This window comes from Oenanthe melanoleuca, chromosome 1A (genome assembly GCF_029582105.1).
Source record: "Oenanthe melanoleuca isolate GR-GAL-2019-014 chromosome 1A, OMel1.0, whole genome shotgun sequence".
Taxonomy (NCBI): domain Eukaryota; kingdom Metazoa; phylum Chordata; class Aves; order Passeriformes; family Muscicapidae; genus Oenanthe; species Oenanthe melanoleuca.
This window is the reverse complement of record NC_079334.1, coordinates 56,022,347-56,045,564: the sequence shown is the minus strand read 5'-3', so window position 1 is coordinate 56,045,564 and position 23,218 is coordinate 56,022,347. Positions and strand designations below refer to the sequence as shown.

The window sequence follows — 23,218 nt, the reverse complement described above, 5'->3', positions numbered from 1 at the left end:
TGTTTTTAAAAGGCACCTCAGAAGCTGGGGTTCATTTATGCCTTCCTTACTCAGATTAGTGCAAAGATATTTCTTGTAAAGGCTTTTTTTTCCACCAATGCTCAGTGAATGCAGATTGTGTCTGATATTTGGCCTTGGCAGTGGATCTGCTGGTTAGAGAAAATGTCCATGCTTGCAATATAATGTTTAGCAATTAATGCTTCAAGAAGCCTTTAGGGACTTTGCCTACTGTCTTTTGTGCTCTGGCAAGTGTTTGATGATGCAGGTCTGTCCACCATCTGCCCTTGCACACCTTGCTAGGGCACTGGCATGCATTTGAGCTGACTTAGTTAAAAGCATGTGAAATACTTCATCTTTTCCTTCTGCCATAGTTTAGCATCATTTCCAAAGCATTTCTGGTTGATGCTGGCTCAGGAGAAAGGGCACTATTATCTTTCCCTGCCTTCCAGAGGAGTTTTGTGAGAGCTGGTCCATGAAATAATGAAAACACGAACCTTCAAGGCTGGATAGTGCAGCCTCCCCTGGGTGAGAGCTGAAGGCATGCTCTGAAAACGTGTCTCTGTGGGGCTTCCACTTACCAAAATTCAAGCAAAATCTTATTGTGGCTTGGTTTGGTTTTTGTTTGTTTGTTTATTTGTTTGTTTGTTATGTGTATATACATAGAAATATTCAGAGCTGAAGGACCAGTAATTTGATTTGTGAAAAATGAAACAGCAAGCCAGACTGGTTTGGGGTCAGGAGGACCCTGTCGTGGTCTGGGGGCAAGAGGCAGAGGCCATGGCAAACAGCTGCTGGCCAGAATTTGGATGAGCAGAGTTTCTCTAGCCAGGCTGCTGTGCCCGTGTCTCTGCCTGTACAGGCACAGACAGGAGCTGCCATGGCTGCTCTGAGCTGGGCCTTGCTCTCCCCTGCTCTGCTTCCACCCCCAGCTCCAGCAAAGCAGATTTCAGGCTAATTCAGCAGGACCTACTTTCAGCTGCTTCTGGGTCTCTGCAGAGCCCAGATGTTTGTCTCTCTTCCTGGGTTTAACTTAATAGCCATAAAAACAGAACTGAAAGGGTTTGGGGTTGTTGGGTTTTAGCCCTTGAAAATTTTCCTGTAATTACAAGGTGAGAATGTATTTTGCCATGAGATTTTTCTCGTTGTAGAGTGCTCAGCACATAGGACTATTTTTGGAAAAGAAAAAAAAGCAGAGGGAGCTGAGTTTTGACTCATGAATAATATTTGAAAATTACTGTTTACCAAAGCTTAGTTCCCTGGCTAGTGGTTGTTTATAAAAATTGACTGTGAATAATGGTGGCATTTAAATGGAGCAGGGCCACTGCACTGGGCAGGGTGGCCCCAGCCTTTGGCTCTGCATGCATCAGGTGGGCTGCTGTTGCTGTGCTTCAGTAGGTAGTGTGGGTTCTAGTGGGCAGCTCTCCCTGAAGTTTAGAAATTCACGTAGCAAATTTTGGACTTCATTGGAATAATAGGAAGCTCATTAAACCTTTACGTACACATATGCGGTTTAACAGCATCCTTTGAGTTTCACTTGAACCTGATGGTGCTTCACTAATGCAAATGAGTGGTCACTGTAGCAGTCTCTGGAGGTTTGTGGTGAGACAAAATACTTTTTATATGGCCAACATCACCTCAGGGGGAACGAACTGGCAGCACCTGATGGAACTCCAGCAGCAGCACCTGAACCCACCGTCTGCATGGCAAGCTGCAGCTTCTGCTGCTCATCCAAGGGCTCACAGCTTTGAGAGCTGCTCTACAGCTTTTAAAAAATATTTATTTATTTATTTATTGTGACCTCTGAGGATACTGGTATGAAGTTGTCATTTCGGGGCCTCAGCCTTAGCTTAAAGTCCAAACTGCAGAGCCCAGGAGTCTGGCAGATGGTGGCGGGGGTGGCTGTTTCTTGTAACTCCACAGAAAACAGATGTTTTCAAGGCAACTGCAGAGGTGTCGCGGCAAGAAAAAGCAGAACTGACTCACCGACCTTACGCTGTGTATAGAGAAAAGCCAGGTGTGCCCGTCGCCGCTCCGTGGTCACTCCGTGGCCTGTCGCCCCGCGCCGTGTCCCCTCACGGTGCAGGGCGGGCTGTGCTGGAGCTGTGCGACCCTGCGGCTGAGGCGCTGCTCCCCCGGCCCCTGCGCGGGGCTGACCGGGCCTCTCCCTGCCGGCTGTGACTGTGTGGCTCAGCCGTCACTTAAAAAGGGAGCTCGCCGTGGAGGGTTTTGTCCCCTTTGCAGCCGCGTTAAGCAGGTCTGCAGAGGCGAGGCGTGTAGGGCCAGCGCGGCCCACGGTGCCCCAGAGAGGGAGCCGTGGCAAGCCGCGGTGCTCCGGTGTTGGCACAGGAGGAGCTGGAAGCTCCCGGAGGGATGCAGCCCCTTGTCGCTGGAGGGGATCCCAGCCTGCTCGCTCCTGCCCAGCCATCCTTGAGCTAGACGCCCCGACCTCGCTGCTGGGGGCTCTGAGGGGATCCGTGAGGCGGCGCTGGCAGTACCAAGGCCGGGCCCCGGCCCCGCAGCGCTGCCGGCTCGGCTGCTGGCACTGACACTGCCAGCTCCTGCTTGTTATTTATTTCTTTCTCTCTCTCTCCCTCTCCCCCTTTGCACGGGAAAAAATGGTTCAGAATGGTTCAGAAAAGGCGAAACACTGAAGTGGTCCCAGGAGATTTTAATTTCTTTCCCTTTTTCTGTCTGCTTTAACTTTTCATGTCAGTGACACTAAAGGGCTGTGGTGGAAGTGAAGTAAATAATCACATATGCCAGAGACAGCACATTGATTTTTAAGTCTCTCTTCACTAATTAATGACAGCCTTTTCTACGGACTGACGGCAGTACTTAAACCTCTGGCAGCAGGAAAGGCGAAGCAACACAGTAGAAAGGGAAAAAGCAAAGACCTTCACTTGCTTTTTGACTTCCATCATGTTTTCACTAGAACCATATTGGTATAGTTTTAAAAAACTACTGTTTTTAAAATAGATCTATTGGTGTTTTTAAATAACCTTAAAAAAATCATTACTGTTCAGTCCAAACAACCCATGTAAAAAGGCAGGTACCAGTCAGCATTGTAGTCACTGCAAGGGAAAAAGTTGTATCACCATTTGATAATTCTTGTAATTCTGCTCCTTAATTGAACAAGGACCAGTGTAAGTGCTGAGGAGTCTTGCTGAGGTACCTAAAGCTCAAGGCACAGCTGTCCTCACAGTGCCTACACATCTCACAGGCGCAGCAAAAACATTCCTGAAACTGTGTTAGAAATTTCACCTGGGTTCATTTCTAAATTTTTGGTAAATGAGGTTTCCCTTTGCTAATACAACAAAGATTAATACATCTTGTGGTTTCTTCCTCTTAAAATAATTAATTTTAAAATACAGATATGCAATAAGTATGATCTTCTATTCTCATGTGATTATGCTACTGTGTATTTATAAACTAATTGTTGCAGACACATGCCTACCTACCAAAAAAATAAAATTGGGAAAGTTACCAAATAGTATGCTGGCAGCCAAAGGCCATGAAGAAAGCTTTACATAGGAGAATGTGCAGGTTAGTACAGTCCTGGGATCAGTTCATAATATGGATGAAGAACTAATTGAGACAGAAATAACAGAATACTTGCTAGTTGTGATCAGGATATTTTGTTCTCTTAAGGCAGGTAAGGAGAGGTCTTTCCTGCTTTTTTTTTATTTTTAATTATTGACAAAAGCCAGAAACTGTTCATATTCTTTTCTACTTGAAAGACTAATAGAAAAATATGACTGTCATTGTCTTTTTTTCATTCACTTAGACTCATTATTTTCCTTTACTACTTTCTCATGTCTCTGGTATCTGAAGTGTTCATTGTAAAATGATTATTTATCTTGCAAATGCCTACGTTTTGGGGTTAAGCCTCACCTAAGAGGCCTCATTCTCTCTCCTCTCTTATGTGTCCCAGTTTTGCCCCAATGTGGTGCATGAAAAAGCAATAAGATAATAATATGGGACACTAGAGGCAGTATGAGAGTTCAGAGGAATGCCAGGACATAATACCAGAAGTGCATTAAATCAGACTGTGCAGCTTGTTTAAAGTGGGGTTTGACAGGAACTGCTTGTAAAAGAAATGAGGTTAAAATTAATGACCAGGTGAATCTGCATATGTAATTTATCCTAGCAAGCAACCAATAAAAAAGAATGACTAATTAAAGTCAGTAGCACAGGAGGAGATGGATACTTAAAGAAACCCTGAGTATCCAATCAAGCATTCAGCTCACTGTGTACTTTTAGTCTCCCTGGCTTTAGGTTCAAACCCCAGCATCCTTTAGCTGCACTGAGGGACATGGGGTTACTCAGCTGTCCCAGCTCAGGTGTTCAGCCACACCACACCACACCACACCACATGCTTGTTTCCTTGACAGGCTCTTTTCTGAAGTAAGGCTTATCTGTTTCACATGTTGGATGTTTTCCTAAGTATGCAAGAAATGACGTCTGACAGAACTTGTCTTCTTATGTGATCAGCTTCCACTGGTTTTCAAACAGTTCCACTGAAACCAGCGTGAACACAAAGTTATAGATATTTTTTTTCCTCTTTCCCTATAGTTTGTCAGTAGAGATGTTTCTGGGAACAGGTTTCCTTATAGTGCAGGTTTCAATGGTGCTGTTCCTGCCCTTGGTGGAAGGTGCCATTTGGGGAGGGGATGCCAGACCTTGAGTGCTTCTAACAAGAAGCACCAATACAAGAAGTTCTCTAAATATTTTCTTGCAGTACTAAAAAGTATTTGGTGAGGATGCAGTGGGATCACTGTGCTCTGTGTGAATGAGTGCTGTATTACTAAACAATCCCAGCAGGCTACCATCATGACAGAATTTTTCTCTCCAGCCATGGATAAATCAGCAGTGGCCAGTTGAGTTGGGTTTGCAATGAGCTCCTGACTTTTGGCTGCTGTTTCTTTTGTTCTCTGCCCTCCCTGTAATACTGAATACATGACCCAATTCAGTCTATGGATCAGTGTTAGGCAGAGTCTTGGAGAGGTGAGGAATGACCACAGGTCACCTCCCATCTCTGGGGAAGGCTGGAGGAACACCAAGCAGAAGACAAATGGGAAGGGAAAAGGGGTCAAGACATGCACTGAGACAGAACACAAGAGGGGATGCAGCTGTGTCAATAATTTGAAATGATTTTGCATCATCCTGAAGAAATTAAATGCTACAAAAGCTGCTCAGAAGAACTCTTCCATAAAATTCAATGATGAGAAAGTAGACTTACATTATTAACAAAGCACAGTTTTAATAGAAATGTTTAGGCTTACATTTCAAAATGGCTTACAAATAAACTTAATTACAATGCATATATTCTTTTCTTTTTAAAAAACAACCATATTCATTCTAACATAATATATATTTTCTGAGTTATAAAATCCCATATAAATAGCAAATTCTTCTCAGTACAAGAATACATAGAAACTGGGATGCATATCTGAAAAGAGTCCTGAGTATGCATTCCATAACTGGCAGAAAATAGAACAATGCTAGAGTTGGACACAAGAAATGCTGTTGTCCCAGTATGTAATTTTCTAAAAAACAAACTAAAAACAGAACTTTTTGGTTGCTCAACCTTGTTCAGCTCCCTAGATTCAGGAATGGCTCTGGATATTCCATTCCTTGAGATTCTGGGAGTACCCTGTGGATTCTTCTGATATCAAAAAAAAAGAGAACTGTGTCTTTCTTTAGGTGGACAGAAATAAGGCACTTCCTTATAGCAGGTCAGTGTGGGCTGTCATCAGCAGCTTGGACTTATAGCCAGAAAACAGCAAAAAAGTGACCCTTGAATGATGATGTGTGGAAACACTTGGAAGAGGCAGCCAGTTCTTAGACTCCTCAAGATTCCCCTGATTATCCGCCAAAACAACAAATTCAAACAAGAATGAGTAAGTGGAAATTTTGCATGTCAGAAAAATCAAAGCAAAAGTTCCCCTTTTTTTTAGACTGAGGTAAGCAAACCAGCAAGTTGGACTAAGAGCAAGTCATAGCAGCATTTAGATCAGAGCCTTCATCCTGTGCTTTTCCCTTCTCTCTTCCAAGAGAGCTGCACAAGAGAGCTACATGACTGGCAGTGTTCCCAGAGGTGTGACTACATCTCCTAGGAGCAAGCAGACTGCAGTGCTGCAGGAGGACACTGGCAAGTGGAAGCCTCATGGTGTGTTCAATTTGGAGCTATTTTATTATTGTAGCACATTGGGGTTTTTTTCTGGTCATAATGAAAAAAAAAGTCAATTATTCATGGAAGAAACAGGCAATTCTGCCTGTTGTTTTCAGAGAGTAATGTAGTAATTATATATTCTTTTAAACACTGCTGTTAGATAAAATATGATGTTTTTCATAGGGTCACGTGCTCTGACATTACTAAGCCATGAATCATAGGAGCAAACTCATACATGCAAACCACAGTAAACACAGAGGCTTAAATTTTGCTTCTTATTAGAGTGTCAACTCAGTAGAGATAATGAAGTAAATTAGAGCCATTTATAGTCTCCTGGCTTATTCCCAGTTTTACTGGCATCAAAAATTAGATGAACGATGTTATACTGAAGTTGAGCCATAGTTGCAGAGAGCAGAACTTCACAGGTAAATGACAGATACATGATACCATTTTAGAATCAGAAATTCTCAACAGTTTTCTGTCCTTTCAAATATTACAAATAACTTCTTTCTTCTTGGTATCCTATGAATACTCTCATGGTAATTTTCTTCCTGCTTTAGGTTAAAAACAACAGGAAGAAGAAATTGTAAATATTGCACAGTATGTTAACATGGAAGACAAGAAAAAGAATGGCACTTGCAGGGTGACTCTTCAGTCCAAAGAAAAGCTCTTCATTTTTTCTGCTAATTCCTGTCTCATTTCTATGTGTTTTTTCAGGTTTTGCACTTCATGTGGCAGGTTAATGTCCCACACTGACACGCAGGATTGTAACTCTGGAGAAAAAAAGAAAATTTGAAAAATGCAACAGAGATGAGTTATTGCATTTTGCTTATCTGCTTGTCCTCAATTACTCATAAATATATCCAATAAAGCATGATCTTTAGGACCCAGAAGACAAGTTCTATGATACTTCATGTGTGATGTGATGAGTTATAGATTACAAACTGTTTGTACTTGCACAAAGATTTGGATTCTAGTTCCTAAATCTAGAGTATCCCATTTACAAGTACTTGAAAAACCATTTCTGGTACTTGTGGGCCTTAAGGTACTGGCCTGAGCTACTGCTAATGCTAATACTGAGGTGCCTGCTAAAATTTAATCTTTCCAAGCAGATATATCCTAAATGCCTATAAGACTCAAAGCCCATTCACTGTAAAATAAAAACTGATTTCATAAGCTAGTGAATATACTGAGAAAAGGTCACTTCTTCAGTCTCCATGCATGCAAACCATTCTTTATTCATGAAGAATTCACACTGTTTTTAGTGGAATAGGGATAATTGAAAGCACTTACAGGCACTGAGGCTTACAAACTAAGGCCCCAAGGATTCTGAAGTCTCTGATTCTTCTCTGTAATAATGTCACTCTTAAATAAAATAATCTAATAAGCCAATAAATGTTCTTACAGTTACAGGAACTGAGTCAGCTCATCTACACCTGCCCTCCTTAACTTCATACTATCATTGCCACATTTTTAGGAGTCAGTGAAACTGGGATGAGATAAAGGTGAAGAAGGGAATTGATCAGAGCATCAACTTTAACTGTTCCTAGAAAAATCTAAAGATGAAGATTTTCTATCTTCCAGAACTTTGCTATCCTAATTGTCAGGAAGCTTTTACAGATGTTTGACTGAAATCTCCCTTGCTGTAACAGAAACTTGTTAGTGCTTATCCTACCCACAGGGAATATGTAGAAGTCTTTATTTGCTTGCTCTTCATTTACATATTTGAAGCCTATTATGTCCTCTCAAAGCTTTATTTATATTAACCAATTTAATTCCCTGCAACATTTCCTCACATGTTACATTTGTCTCCTCTGAACTATTCCCAATAGTCCAGATCATTCAGCAATAAATGGTTAGCTCCTCCAGCAGAGGCCATATTAGCACTCAGCAGAGTGTAAGAATTAGCTCATGTCTTACAGACACCACTTTCATGGTGTGAGAGTGGTGTTTGCCTCATCTTCACCCACGTGACATGGCTGATTCATGACCAGCCTCCAATCAATTCTGACCCTTTTTCTGCAGCAATGCTGTTTAAGCTGGTCATTTCCTCATGCTGGTACAGCAGATCATTCCTAATTAAATAAAAGGTTTTGCATTTGTCCTTACAGAATTGTATCCTATTTCCTTCCAGACCATTAGTTCCATTTGTCAGGAACGCTTTGAGTTCTAATCCTGCCCTCCAGGATTAGCTGTGAGTTGTCTGCAAATCTGAAAAGTACATTCACTATTCTTTCATCCACATCACTCATGAAAACATTGGGGATTCCTGTCCTAGGAATTTCCTCTGGAAATCCATTTGATACATTCTCCAATTAGACAATGACATTTATTCTCCAAATACAGTTTCCCAACAAATTGTATTGTATCCTTCAAACAGTGGCTTCCTCAGATCCATTTCTGGAAGTTACTTTTAATTTGTATAAGTCTAGATATGCAAAAGGAAGCAAAATATTTAATAGTAGTGTTTCAATAAAATTTTGTCAAATTATGACTCACTCTTAGTGAGTAGTCAAGCACAACAGGGTCTCCTCCACTAATAATACAAGTAAATAAAAAACAATTAAAATACCTTTGTGATATTTGTTGTCTTCGGTGTCACTTTTATAGCAATATCCCAAAACAAGGACCACATTCTTGAGACTCCCTTTTTCAAAGAAATAAAATGTCAAATCTTAATATTAATGTGAATTTTGTAATTTGAGGACAGAAAGAATAGATGACATCAAGGCACTAAGAGGACAGAAAGCGGAGTTCAATCATCCGGACCCTTTATTCAAAATCATTAACCATGAAAAACCCAGTCACAAAGACAATATAGTTCCCATCTCCATTTAATGTCAGGGTTTATCAGGATTCCAAGGCATAAGCACAGGATCAGGTGACCAGCCTGCTGAACAAGCCCAAGAACAAAGGACCCTATTATTATACAGCACAGGCAGAGGTGGTAGAGTCACAGGAAATAAATGTCACAGCAACAGCACAGGCTGCAAGTGAAGCACCAGTGCACAGCAAAACATACCAGTTCAGTTATAAAAAAAGCAAACCAACCAAAAATGACAAAAAACTGAGTAAAAATTATCAACTAAAAGTTTTAAACTTATGATGGCATATGGGTGGGAAGTGTAAACAGGGATTAGATCATAAGAAGGTGTCTACTGAATAATGCAGAAAAAGACCTGGAAGACAGGAGTGGTTAAATCACAAAAGGATAAACAGAATGTGCGAATATTTCAATATCAACTTCCTATTTTATTTCCAACAAAACATGTCTATAATTGTCTTGCAAAGATAGAAGCTGTCATAAGTTCTCCTGCCACAGCAGCTCTTGTTCCTATAGGCAGCTTGAGGGTGGAGAGCCCTTGGCTTTCAGCTAGTGCAGGAACACAGGATCCAGCCCAGGTGCCTGGGTCAGGGTCAGGCCAGGGCAGGAACAGCCCCACTGTGCAAACACCCCAGTGCAGCACCATGCCTCACAATGCTTCATACATGGAGCCCTACACTCCCATGCAAAGATAAGGAGGGGAGCAGTTTCTGGGGCAGAAACACACTGGAGAACAGCTTAACTGTGAAAGCAGCAGTTGGGAAGTTTTTTAACATGCCCTGGGACCTCTGCAATGTAGCAAGAGGTTTTCCCTGCCCTGAAGAGGTCAGCACTATATTCTCCTCTGACTGTGATGTAAATCTGGTTGTAGTAGATGAGGGATGGTTGGAACCATACACATCCTTCCATGCTCAGATTTTTCATAAATTTAATTTTTTTCTATAGACAGTCCTATCCATACTCCTTACAAAATTGATTGAAACTTAAGTATAATGTTTCTTATTTAGACCTAGGTCCTGTCTTACTACATAGAAATTTAAATTTGCACTTGCAAAATAAACTACAGATTTACATCTAAATTATTCTCTATGGTAATTCTCATTGCTATTGAACATCAATGTTTGGTGACAGAATTGGAAAACAACATTGTATTGCTATATTAATATATGAAGTATAGATAAAATTAATGTCTCAAAGTCTGGCAGTCTCTTTTTCCTGAAATATTTCCCTCTGCTTGACATGATAAGTTTTAACCTTAAATGAAATGATTTCACACAAAAATATTTCCCTCTGTCTTCTCTTATTTCGTATAAGCAATGTGGTACTGTTGAAAAACTGCTCAGCAGCCTCAGTGCCATTTTCAGAGATTCCAGTAGAAACCAAGTCCTTGAATTCAGGAAAAAAAACCTAGCCCTTATAAATAATTGCTGCAAAAAGATGATCAAAAGAAAAAAGTACACATCAAACTGCATACATCAATCTTATTTGCTGTTCTGGAGATTTGTGCAAATGCAGCTAAACTCCTGAATATTAATTTTTCTATAAATAAAATTTTGATTAAAAATGTTTAGGTGACTTAGCCTCAAGGTTTTTTAAATCTCACTACTCTATACAATGTATTTTCCCTATCAATGACAGCAGAAAGGCAAAAATTACTGTTTTCATAGTAACTATTCTTTACAAAGTGCTAAAAATAAAATGTCCCTTTATAATACAAACATTGTAGCTATCAGGACTAGATGGAATGATAATACTGTGCTATAGCTGTCACCATTAACACCTGGACTCTGAACAGACTGTAACACTTGTTGTTTCAGGCAAAGGAAAGTCAGAGGAAGCTGAGGTATGTTTGACTCATACAACATTGCCAGCACTAGGACTGACTGTAGTCCATGGATTCTTCCAGTGCCAGAAAGGAAGAAACAGCCTGCAGAATAAGTTCCTGATGGTAAGGAGAAAACATCCACAGCCTGCAACTTTGATATTTGCTAGCAGAATTAGAGTGTGCTGCTGAACTCACAATAGCTTCACTGTTTGTTTTTTTTTCCTTTTTGGACAGCAAACACCTTGAAATAACACTGACAGGGAAACTCAAGAGTTTTTTCCAAAACACAGTGGAAAGTGATGGGAATCCGCATATCGTGCCACAAAGTACTTTTTGAAGTAATGTGTATTTTGAATGTATTCACCACAGCAGTACCACCAACTTGAGTTGATATGGCCTTTATTACTTTTGGGAAAAGTGCAGGACAGTGTACAGATGAAGGAAGTTTCAACAGCCAAGGAGTGTCCCTTCCTTAGCTGTGTTCCTGGGGCTGTTCGTGGTCACCACTGAAACTCCACAACTCCTGTCTGCCTACAGCAGCTCAAAACAACTGTCCCTGATGACAGCAGCAGAACATCTGTACAAGTCCATACCCCAAGCCCAGATGTGTAGCACTTTCCCCGCTCTTCTGTGATCTGCCTGTCACCCAAACCTAAAAGAACTGTTCCTGAATGAGAATGGGAGAAGAAAACTAGGCAATAAGCAATGAAAGAAAAATTAAAATTCAACATGGTCCACAGAGGGAGAAGCCAGAAGTGTAACACTTGAGATGGAGAAAGAACACAGGCAGACACACGTGAGAGGAGACCATGTGACAGAGGATGGTGAGAGCTGAAGCCCAGCACAGGGATGCAGTGAAGGTTCATGACAAGCCAGGGAAGAGCTGCTGCTTTATGTGGGCACAGGTATTCAGCCTGCTGGTATTCAGTTTACACCCTTGAGTGTGACACTGATGGAGAAGGACAGCCATGGAGTAGAATGAATGAACAGTTCCTGGATAATACTAATCTGTTCCTGGAACACCATAACAAGGAGTACAGAGCTAACCTAAATTTAGCCGTGATTTCAAAGTACTCATGACTTGAAGGTTTTACTTACCCAGCTGAGCTGTTATCATGACTCGAACAGAATCACAGAACTTGTCTATGACTCGTACAGGACGACGTGTTGACAAATCAAGCAGCAAGATATGTCCTCCTCCTGTCCCTATCCACAGTGCAGTATTCTTCTGCAGACAAATGGTCTTCACTCTTCCAGAATAAGCCAGTTTATGTTTTGATTCCTTATTTAATTTTTCCACTTTGTTCCTACAAGTATGGAAAGATTTTGCATTGGAATTTGGTGACACCCTATCCTGCAGCTGCTAAAACGATGCTGAATATCAGACTTTTAAGCAATCATTCACCAAGTCAGATCACAAAATTCTCATGCAAACAAACTGGGATGAAAACTACTGGACTCCAAAAAGCCATCTAGTCTGCTTTAGAAGGCGTTTAAATAGAAGGTAGGAACACTTCTTGGTTCTCCCCCAGTCTGCAGGTGGTTAATGTCACAGCAAAGTGGGAAGAGCACACCTACACCTGCTTCTAACTTCACCATAAAAAAGAAATGGATGTGGCATGCTAAGGCAGAGGAACAATTCAAATGCAAATTAAAAAGTTGTTGCAGTTAATAAAAATCTGATTTCCTACTGAATTTGTGCACTGAAAAGACATTCTTGTTCAGGGGATGCAAGAAGTAAGTGGATTAGCCTTAGTACCTGAAGGACAGCAAAAGACTTTATTCTTTCTTGAGCTAAATGAGTCTTCTTGACATCATAGAGAAATTGGGAAATACAGTAAGGGCATTTAAAAAGTGGGATTATGCAAGGAATATTCTGAAGTTCTGGGCCAAAATACAGGATATGAAATCCACACTTGCCCAACAAACTGGGAAAATCCCTTACTTCTGAAAGGTTAGGATGCCATGCTAGAGAAGGCAACCTGATACTCAGCTTTCTATTCATCAGGCCAACAATAAAACACTTACTTAAGAAAATGTGCACAGTCAATTAATTCAGAAAGTTTTTCTGTCTTCTTGTCCCAGATTTCCACAAAATGGCTGTTTTTCTTTGCCAAGTAGATGGATTTGTCTATTGCTATTGAAATAATGTTTGCGTCACTGTAAGCATTATGACAGAACCTAGAAGAGAGAACTCCAGTTAGATACACAGAAAATATCTAGTAGAAAAACTTGACTACTATGAGTGAGATTAGTTTCCCTCTGACTCTTGCAGAATCATTCAGCCATAAAATCAAACTAGGCTAGGATACAACTGAAAGGCTTTGCTTTAATCTTCCTACAGTTCAACATAAATTCTCACAATAACAGAGTTAGGCTGATGACATCCTTGGAGGCACATTAATGCTCAAAGTCTATTAATAAATCTTTCTCATCAAACACTGTTTTCTCTGCTCAGGAAAAACTCCCCTTAACTTCAGAGTAGGATTTGTCCATGTGAGAATTACATCAAACACTCCCAAACCCTCAGTCAACAATTTCTAAACAGTGAGAAGTCAGCAATCAGACATGATTAAATATATATAGGGCAAAGACACGCACACATATCGTACTGAGAAACATGGAAGGACAAATACTATGATAAATATGTATGTGTAATTCTAAGTAAAGTAAACAGGGCCTGGATTAGGCAAACTGGAGAAGAAAACCGATCAGTTGCATAGATACTGACTTAATCAATCCTTTATGAAGTAAAATGTATTTCCTTGGTTAAAAGCTGCAACAAATACTTTAACATTACACACTGATACTCCATCTGCATTATGGAAAAAAAAAAAAGAACAGAAACAAGCAAACTCAAAGAATGAGCTCTAGAACAAGACATTATATCAAAGTAGTGTCAGAAATCTTCAGTGAAAACAAATGAGCCAAGTAACATCCCTTATAAAAATCAAAAACTTACAGTTGACTTGTCTTTGTTTCAATGAGCTTTTGAACAGAGAAGTCACTGGTTAAAGCAATGATTTTTGTTCCACAGCCTCCCCAGATTACATTTTTTTCAGATAAGCATGAGGATTCATTTAAGCACATCAGGGGTGTGCTAACATTTCCTATATTCAGTATCTTCAAAGGTGTAGCACCCTTACACTGCAAGAAAAAATATAGCATAAGAAACAAGGAGGATGCAGACACTCAGAATCTTGTTAAAACAAGGCCACACAGCCTGCTGAATTAAATTTACACGTCTAGATTTTCTGATGGTTCAGAACATTTCCGGAACGTTACTGACTGAAAAGCACCATATTCCCATTAGATATGTCCCACAGAGAGCCTGTGAGCAGAAACAGGCCAGAGCAGGGATTGACACTTTCTGCAACCCCTGGCACAATTCAAGAACTGGAAGGAAAGACACATCTATGTGTTCGAAGATGTCCTACACTGACCATATTCTAATTCTGAAATGCACTGCAACTCCATATCTCTTCTAAATGCATATGGTCAGGAACTAAACCTTCAGGTGCCATATGATATAAACAGCTCTAAGTATTTCTTCATCTGCTCTGTAAGCAGAACTCTGATCTACAGAAAACCTAAACAATATTTTATTTTTGAACACAGCTGTTTTACAAAAATTTACTAAATGAGAGGAAAAAGGAGCTATTACAGCAATAAATAAAGGAGACTGAAACTGTTAGAATATTCTTAACAACAACTAAAAACGTCAGTCTCTAGTCAGTGTGCCAGGCCTCTCAAAGGAATTTTCCACCTCTTAACTTGTTTTGTTTAAAGCAGCTATTCCAAATGTGCAGTTCCTCTCAGACTGCAGTAGAAAACTAACTTGAGTTTTAGAGAAGCAATTAAAATTAAAATTAAAATTCGTTTTAGAGAAGCAATTAAAAATAAGTGCTGTGAAATAAATCTACACGTGGTAGCTCCTTTAGATATTACTGATAATACTTTGTAGAACAGACAGCTACCTTTACTGCTCTGTCTTCAAAAACTGCCAGTCTGCCATCAGCTGTGCCTACCAAGAAGAAATTCTTCTGTTTGCTGAAATAAAATACAATAATTAATTCTAGAAATGCCTTAATAACATAAGAAAAATTAAAATGAGAAGTTTATAGTATTTCAAGTATACAATTAAACACTAAAAGCAAACATAACCCAAATGATCATGAATGTAGCCCCCACTTGCATTGGGTGCAAAATTAAGTGGAAACACAGGCAAAATAAGCAGCTGTCAGAACAAAAGTGCAGAGATGTCATTTTCTGAACACCTCAGTTTAGCAGTATTTTCAAAATGCAACCCGAAACATTTAAAATTCACTTGTACCTTTGCTTTGAAAGAGAATTACAGTACAAACAAGTGATAGAATCTGACATTTTCTGCAGACGATGCCTTCTTGTTTCATCTTCTGTGTTAAGTGCCCACAGTGAACCAGACTGGGTTCCTGCTACAATCCAGTTTTCCTTCTCAGTAGGAAGAGTCACTAAGGCCAAACTTATAATTTTACTGTCTGCAATATCCTGAGTCAGAAAAGAAGAAGAAAAACAACTTGGTCATGATTTCAGTAACAGCAAATGCTAGTAAATTACTGATGATAAAAAACAGCACAATCTTCTTGGATTCTGGACAGACCCTTAATCTAACTTCCCCTTTAAGAAACCCAATTCCCCATTAGCAGAATACATCATCAACTGCGCCACCTATCTTCAAAGTGCTGTGAAGGACCCATCAAACAGTACACAGGAAAATCTCTCAGCTGAATGCTGACAAAAAAGATATTATTTTTATTCTAATCAAGGTCTCAAAGCCATCAGTGAATTGAACAAACAGAACTATTGCAATACTAATTGCTAATAATGAATGTATTGGCCTAATATTTCTTTTTCTCATTTTATTTTTGGAAAAAAAATCCATATAATTTAAACCAAAGCTACCAATTCAGATGTATCATGGTCAACAGATGGCAGATGGAAATGGAACTGAAACAACTTTGATGATGTAGTAGAGATATGAAGGTCTGCCTAACTATTAACTCCTTTCTGGGATCTCCATACTAGAAATAATTTTCATTTCAGTTGAGGAAAGTAATCCAATAGTGGAAAGACAGTATTATGAGAATGTTCAGTCTGGATAGCAGGAAGAGAGTAAAAAGCAACTGCTCTTCTACTTTATTTCATGGATACAATGATGACTCACTTATGAGCAATCTCTCTTCTCCCAAAGCTTAGCTTTCCAGAAGTAATATCCTGATGAAAAATGCAATTAATTTTTCTGAAATACATCTGTCTGCCAGAAAAAATAGAATAAATGTCAACTTTCCCACATACCTCACAAGTATGTCCATCTGTGTTTAGGTTAACAAATGAAAGCTGTGCCTTTTCTGTGTTCCCATTGCCTATCCAGACTCCTGCCTTCTTGCAGCTTTGATTGGCAGCCACCATGCACTCTGCTGTAGATGTGCTGGGTATGGAGACATACCTCATCAAACAGATAAGTTCTGCAGAATTTAGGATCTCATAAACCTATAAAGAAAGGCACAGCATGCCCATGGTGGCAACAATGGCTTGTACAGCAATAAATAACAAGCAATAGATAACAATATTTTTTAGATATGGGCACAGTATCTCAGCTGGCTCATTTGTACTGCTACAGAACAGTGCACAGCAGTGACACTATTTAACAAAGTCCTTTTTGCACAACTATAGTAAAGACCAAGAAGTAACCTGAATTGTGTTGCTACACAGCAGCACAGGGGAAAGCAGCCAGCTAGAACATTGGCAGATTGGTTGGTAGATTTCAATAGAACAGTTTTTTCTGGAAGGCGAGAGCAGGCAATATTTCATGGCAGTTTCCATTCCCGAAAAGAACAACAGAAAGAAACCTGTGCTTCTCATTAACTTAATGCCTGATTCCTTTTCAGAAACCACAACTTTGTACTGCCATCTATCATAAAAAACCAAATAAACTATGTAATACCTGGCAAGACGTTGGTCGTTCCTGAGGGTTTTCCTTCAAACACTTTTTAATTAAATTTTCAACTTCAGGCCAGGGGGAACACCCATATTCTTTGACAGGATCTAGAATGTAAAGTTACTTAACTTATTAACCAGAATTTACCATAGTTCTAACTAACCTTCTTATTTTTAGAATTCATCTAACTTCTTCTTGAGCTGCTCTAAGAAATATCACATTCTTAAGTAAAATGTCAGCATGAACAGCTTGGAATTGCTCATCTGCCATTATACATTACAGCATGAAATGCTAGAACTAGAGTCCTTTGAATTAACAGCAGTTAAAGCAAACGGATTTTGCTTTATCTTTTCTTTGATGCCCGTGTGCCTGGGACTGAATTGCAGATATATGTGGGTTGTGTTTCCATTAATGCTGACCATTCAAGGGTATGTCACTTCAGCCAACAGTCTTTCAAATTCCTGTAAACACTGTTTTCAACATTTATTCTTCTGAGTATATGGAATACAGATGAACTTTCAATAAAAGATACAGCAAATAGATAAACAACTCCATATAGCATTTACAAGATATGGAAGTTTAAATTCCCACTTAGTGCTTGGAATATGCATCTTACGACTATAGCTGCTGAACTCTCTGAGAACAAATAATTCATGAAGGTGCCTGTATTGCTCTTCCTTTTAGTTCACTGTAATCCACAGCAAATATTCCAGTCCTACCTCAGATAAAGGTAACATTAGTGATGAACACTTGCAAATGAACACATTCAGTGCAGCAAAAGACAGGCACTGTTTGCTTGTCCCCTATTTTTGTGGAAATGTAAAAATGATGAGCATAGGTGGAAGGAAGTGTACTATCTCCAGAAACTAATATTTCATTTATTCCACGGGGCTTATAATACAGTCAATACAGCTACATTTAAGAGATACTTAGTCATCAGTTCCTGGGATATCCTCTTCAGGAAGGGGTTGGAAACTATCTGAGCTTAGAACTGGACAGTTCTCCTTAAGGAGCAGAAAATATATGAACACACTGTCTCTCATAATGAAGAAGCTATTCCAAACTGAGTGATGCTTCTCTTTCCTAAATGGAGCAAAACATTCCTTAAACAATGTTTAATGATTATGCCCACTATTCCCGGGCAGTAAATAAGAACACCAGATATTAAGTTTGTAGTGCTATAAAAATCCAACAGCTCTAGACATTTTGGCAGAAATTGCCCAGGTTATGTTGTCCTGAGTTACACTGTCCAAATGATTACATCATGTCCAGCCTGAGAGCCTGTTATATCTTCCTTCCAGCAGAGAATAATTATGTACTGGAACGCATGAGGAATATGAAGAATGTTATATTTTTCTAAGTTTTCTTCTATGATCACTGTTAGATACAACATAACTCATAAGATATGCTATTTCTGGAAGAGGCAGAACAAATGCTAAAATTTATAGAAACAAGGCATACCTGGTAATTTTCCTTGTATTGCTAATTCATCAAATTCATTTGGAAACTTCAAGCCTTCCATTATTCTACCTCCTCCTGTTAAAATGTCGTAAAGCAGCAAGCCAAATGAATAAACATCAGCTTGCTGATTGTAAATAACATTTCCTCTGGCAACCTCTGGCGCTCGAAATCCTGCAAATAAATCATTCATTAATAAGTATGCTTCATATCAAGATGAAGCCATCTTTGTACTTTAAAAAGTAAACAATTACTGATAAAAATTACAGAGGAAGTGCAAGGAAAAACATCCAATTATTTCTAGGCTGGCAATGTCTTGTATTTGGCAGATGTCCAAAAATATCAGCAGTAAGTATAAAGGAAGGGGCTACTACATCACTTACAGAGCTCCTGCCCCTTCTAATATAAAACAATTACTTTATCAATGAATACCAAAAATCAAGGCAAGTCTGCAGTCTTTATTGAAGGTCTAACATTTAACACTTGGAGTGATGCTCTCAAGCACAATTTAAAAGACCTAAAGAAACTTTTCAAAGTGGTTGAATCGTTCAGTGCTTTAGAATGGATGCTAAAAGGTTCTCTCTAAAGCTGGGAATTTATTGCCTTTAAAAAAAATTAAGACTTATGTATGCATTACTGGAAATTAAAGCAAAATATTTTAGCAGTATAATTTCAATATCACAATAACCAGACAACAAAAAATTATTATGAATGCATGTAATTTAATTTCTTATTTTTAAGCCTTTAATATATTACTTGATTCTTCTAAAAGGTGTTAAAACATGAACAGGAAGAAAGGCCAAGAGGCATAAATTGGGCATCACAACTTGTAATATGATTAGGACTCCTTTTTCTGATTTTTGACTAGAATATAGATTTGCATTACTTCTTACAGATTACATGAAAAATATATTAATTATTTTTGGACATAATGGACTTTAAATCAAATCATATTTCCATACCTGGTGTGCCTTCGGAGGTTTTTATTCCCATTCGGCAACAATACTGGGCAATGCCATAGTCAGCTATTTTTGCAATAACAGCTGAATTGGGATATAAGGTAAAGAGCAACACATTGTGAGGCTTCAAATCACGGTAGATGATCATTGCTGAATGCAGGTACCTAGTAATCAAAAATATTTATTGAAAGCATTCATAAGATAGGGATGCATCTGTATACACACACTGAATGCATTATTCCCACAAGTAAATTGTGCTTTCACACATGAAATATTGTGTTAAATATGTTAAACATCACCAACATGACATAGCCTTTTTGGATAATGACTTTAAATAGTATTTCAGAATAATTCTACTGTTTACTACTTTATTATTTACATTGCAGTTTCATCTGAAGAGTCACTAATAGTTTGAAAAATGCATCCTAGAACCTTAAGCTTAATCCTCTTGCAGATTTTGTCACTTTAAAGTCACACTGCAATGAGGTGAGGTGATTCATGGACTTTCAGAACTTGAAAAATGCACTAAATTAATTTCTTTGACATTTCAGTAAGAAATCAACAACCACAAGGAAATTGCACCCATCATCTTACAATTTCTCTACTTACATGAGCATCACTCATTAGCAGGAAAAAAAAACCAACAGGTAATGAAAATATGAATTACATATCAGCCAATCAACCATAAAAATACAAGCATTTGTCTGACCCAGGAAATATTCTGCTTGAGATGTGAGAGAACAGAAGCTTTTCATTTGCAGTACATCATCTTTGAAGCCATATCCTGTTTTTCAGCAATGAAGAAGTCACATTTACCTTAAGCCATCTGCTACATGTAGAGCTATCCTGTGCTGAAGTGTTCTAGTTAAACTTGCATTGTCTTGTTGAAGCAAACGATCAAGAGATCCCTTGAGGGCCAATTCCATCACCAGCATCCGGGGACGGATTGCAGCAGCCAGCAAAGACACTAAACTGGGGTGGTGGAGGTGACAAAGCACTGCAAGCTCCTGTAAGTTGTAAAATTAGATGAAATAGTGCAAACAGCATAATCTCTGCATCTGAAGTAAATCGAGGAATGTTTTGGAGTAAGTAAATTTTGTAATTTACTTAAACTTTTAAAACTCTTTGCTAGGGTTGGTATTCCAAGAGCAGCACTACACAAAAAAAAGGCAGTATTTCTTACTTGTCTTAGGAGCCTGAGGGAAGTATGTTTATTGAAAATCTTTACAGCAACCTCTTCACCACCATAGGATGCACGGTACACAGATCCAAAACCACCATCACCTTTTGAACAATAAAATTGAAGAGTATTGTACAAAAAGGGATAACAACAATTTCTCAAAAATAATAGCTGAAAGGGTTCAGTTTTAAAACAATGTGGATCATCTACTGTGTTAAGAATCATGATCAGTAAACTAAACACACAAAAAACAGTGCCCTAGTGCGCAAGTTAATGGAAAATTCAAAACTCAACAACCTGAAATTCAGAATTCCTTAAAATAGTGCATTTCTTCAGAAAAGAAATCTCTGAAATGCTTTTCATATCTTGCAAAACTGACTTAAATAGATTTGTTTACACTATCTCTGTAAAAAAACCCCTCACCCTACAAAATAATGTTTACCCAAGAGAAATTCAGGAGCTTCATCAAATTCCAGGTCATCATTGTTCAACATAATATTTCTAGGCAAATCAGCCAGTATCAGATCAGGAGCAATCTGAGCAATTGGAATGGTCTGTCTTGGTTGATCTGGATTTACCAAAAGGTCACCTAAGGAAAAAAAAAAAGAGAAAATTAAAAAAAAAGGAAGGGTAGGCATCGCTGAAAAAGCACTGAAATCCATGAGGATGTTGTATAGTATTTGTGTAGATACAATTGGCATAAATAAATACCTTCTTCAGCCTTTCTAAGCAAGTCATCAAGCAGTATTTTTTGGTGTTCTTCACCATCTTGAAAGCTGTACAGAGCCCATTTCTTCAACAGTGTTTCCCCTTCACCACACACATCTATTTCCAACAAACCTGGAAACCATTCTTCCATAAGAGAATCTATGTGATCTACAACTTGCCCCAAAAGGATGCACCCTTTAAGAAACAAAAAGAGGGAAATTACAAACCCAATCTGCCATACTTTTAATTGCAAAGACAAGCTCTATATTCCAAAAGCAAAAGCACAACAAACCAAAATGCCAAGCTGCAATCAAACTGGAGCAAAATTTAGGCTCAGGAATAATTAACCTTTTCTGCAAGAAGGTGCTGTAATTTTCAAAAAACTGTCTGGGTTGTTGTCAAATACTGCTGATTCCACTAGACAATAAGCTTCAGGAGACCAGTTCAAATAGATGCCTTGTCTCCAGTACATTCTGTTAGGACGAAGAGCTCGCTCTAGAAAACACAAAATTGGATTAAAAGTCTGATAATGAATGTCTCCAATATGAATGTCAATTTTAAAATATTCAGAATAATTCATGGTACTTGGAATATACAGTTATGTTTGTAGGGTTATACTTACCCAAATAACAAATAAAAGAAAGGCTACAACCCTGAAGGCAGCATAGCCCCACAAAAACTAAATATACATCAACTTGTGTTCAGTTCTAGAAGGCAAATCCACAAACTGTAAATATTTAACTAGATGGTAAGTCATGCAGCAGGTAGGCATTACAGAAATGCTTAGGTACATTCAGGTTCAAGCACAGAATACCTCAGACAAAATATGACAAAAAGCTGTGATTTAAATTTTTCCTGTCACACACTCATGAAATAGCAGAACTCAACTAGAATTGGATGCTCAGAAGAAACTAGAATTCTAGGACATCAGGCATTTACAAGTGATATTTGTAGAATATTACAATGTGAAAGCATGGAATTTTTGGAAAAAAAGTAAAGACATATCCCCTCTTTCTGATAAAAGCAAAGCTTTGAGACTTACATAAGTGGAGAATTAATGAACCTGAAGAAAAGCAGTTTTTCTGTGTGGAAGACACATCCCTTCCTGTATTCTTTGTCAAAGCAAATAGCAATATTGCATAAACATAAGGATTTCCCTTATCTCTAGCATCTGAAGGAGAGAAATGGACCACTTACAACCTTTACTTTCTTTTGCACACCACCGTGAAGATTAGGCTTTACCTGTTTCTGGATACTTATAAGTTACAAAGATGACCACTATCTTTTTCTTACATTTGTGAAGTGTAGAATTTAGCTAAAGCAAAACAGTGTTGGGGACTAAATCTTCAATATGCATTCAAGGAAAACTTGCACACTACTCCTTTGAAGACCAAGATTTGTACCTCTTCCTGAGAGCATGTAAGGTGATATCTCAAGCAACCTGTTGATCAGCCTGGACCAAAATCCCATAGGAAAGTATGGCATCTCATAAAGCCTGATGATAATTTCTGAATTTTCACAGTGGGGAAGCTCTATAACAGGCCTGTGATCAGACAAGCTGAAAAAATAAAAATATTAAGACAGTATTTGATGATGTAATACATCTGAGCTGATGACATATATTATTTATCATGTAAAATGCATTATTTATTAATGAAAGCATGGTTCAGATGCTCAGGGAGTTAGCAGTGTGCTTGTTTATTCTGCTTGCTTGTGTAAAAGTGGAGTTCTGACTATGATTTAAACCCAACAGCACCTCACTAATGGATCATCAGTTATTTAATGCAAATATGAGAAAAATCTGAGACATACATAAGGCAGGTTAGGCATTCAGATAAAATCTTCCTATTCCAGGGCTTTGAAGGACATAAAAATCCTAATCAGCCATGCACCAATGCAGCCATGCTACACTCTCTCCATTTGGCAACATTAACATTACTAAACACATTAGAGAAATCTGTAACTCAGGCAGAAAATCTGAGTTATCTTCTGCAGATAAAACAAAAATACCACATTCAAAATCAAAATACTTTTTTTGTCACCATATTTAGTATCTACAATTTTTGAAGGAGATACTGCCTCTTAGTAACTTGTCTTTTGTTCTCACTTCAAGCA

At 38.6% G+C, this 23,218-nt stretch overlaps 1 protein-coding gene across 2 annotated transcripts in view; it reads right to left on the bottom strand.

Moving 5' to 3' along the window:
- Window positions 1–5,235: 5,235 nt before the first annotated feature.
- The window catches only part of LRRK2 (leucine rich repeat kinase 2), a 63,074-nt gene continuing 45,091 nt past the window's right edge, over window positions 5,236–23,218 (bottom strand). For both annotated transcript variants that reach the window (XM_056510827.1, XM_056510835.1), the window contains 17 exons: window positions 22,507–22,661; window positions 21,452–21,598; window positions 21,107–21,298; window positions 20,838–20,984; window positions 20,399–20,499; window positions 20,032–20,222; window positions 19,219–19,379; window positions 18,260–18,430; window positions 16,805–16,905; window positions 16,156–16,350; window positions 15,155–15,348; window positions 14,799–14,871; window positions 13,784–13,968; window positions 12,850–13,002; window positions 11,920–12,128; window positions 8,745–8,819; window positions 5,236–6,945 (listed from right to left, as the gene is read on the bottom strand). In XM_056510827.1, coding sequence (XP_056366802.1) covers window positions 6,824–6,945; window positions 8,745–8,819; window positions 11,920–12,128; window positions 12,850–13,002; window positions 13,784–13,968; window positions 14,799–14,871; window positions 15,155–15,348; window positions 16,156–16,350; window positions 16,805–16,905; window positions 18,260–18,430; window positions 19,219–19,379; window positions 20,032–20,222; window positions 20,399–20,499; window positions 20,838–20,984; window positions 21,107–21,298; window positions 21,452–21,598; window positions 22,507–22,661 — 2,572 coding nt within the window. In that variant the 3' untranslated portion in view covers window positions 5,236–6,823. The remainder of the gene's footprint in view (window positions 6,946–8,744; window positions 8,820–11,919; window positions 12,129–12,849; window positions 13,003–13,783; window positions 13,969–14,798; window positions 14,872–15,154; window positions 15,349–16,155; window positions 16,351–16,804; window positions 16,906–18,259; window positions 18,431–19,218; window positions 19,380–20,031; window positions 20,223–20,398; window positions 20,500–20,837; window positions 20,985–21,106; window positions 21,299–21,451; window positions 21,599–22,506; window positions 22,662–23,218) is intronic.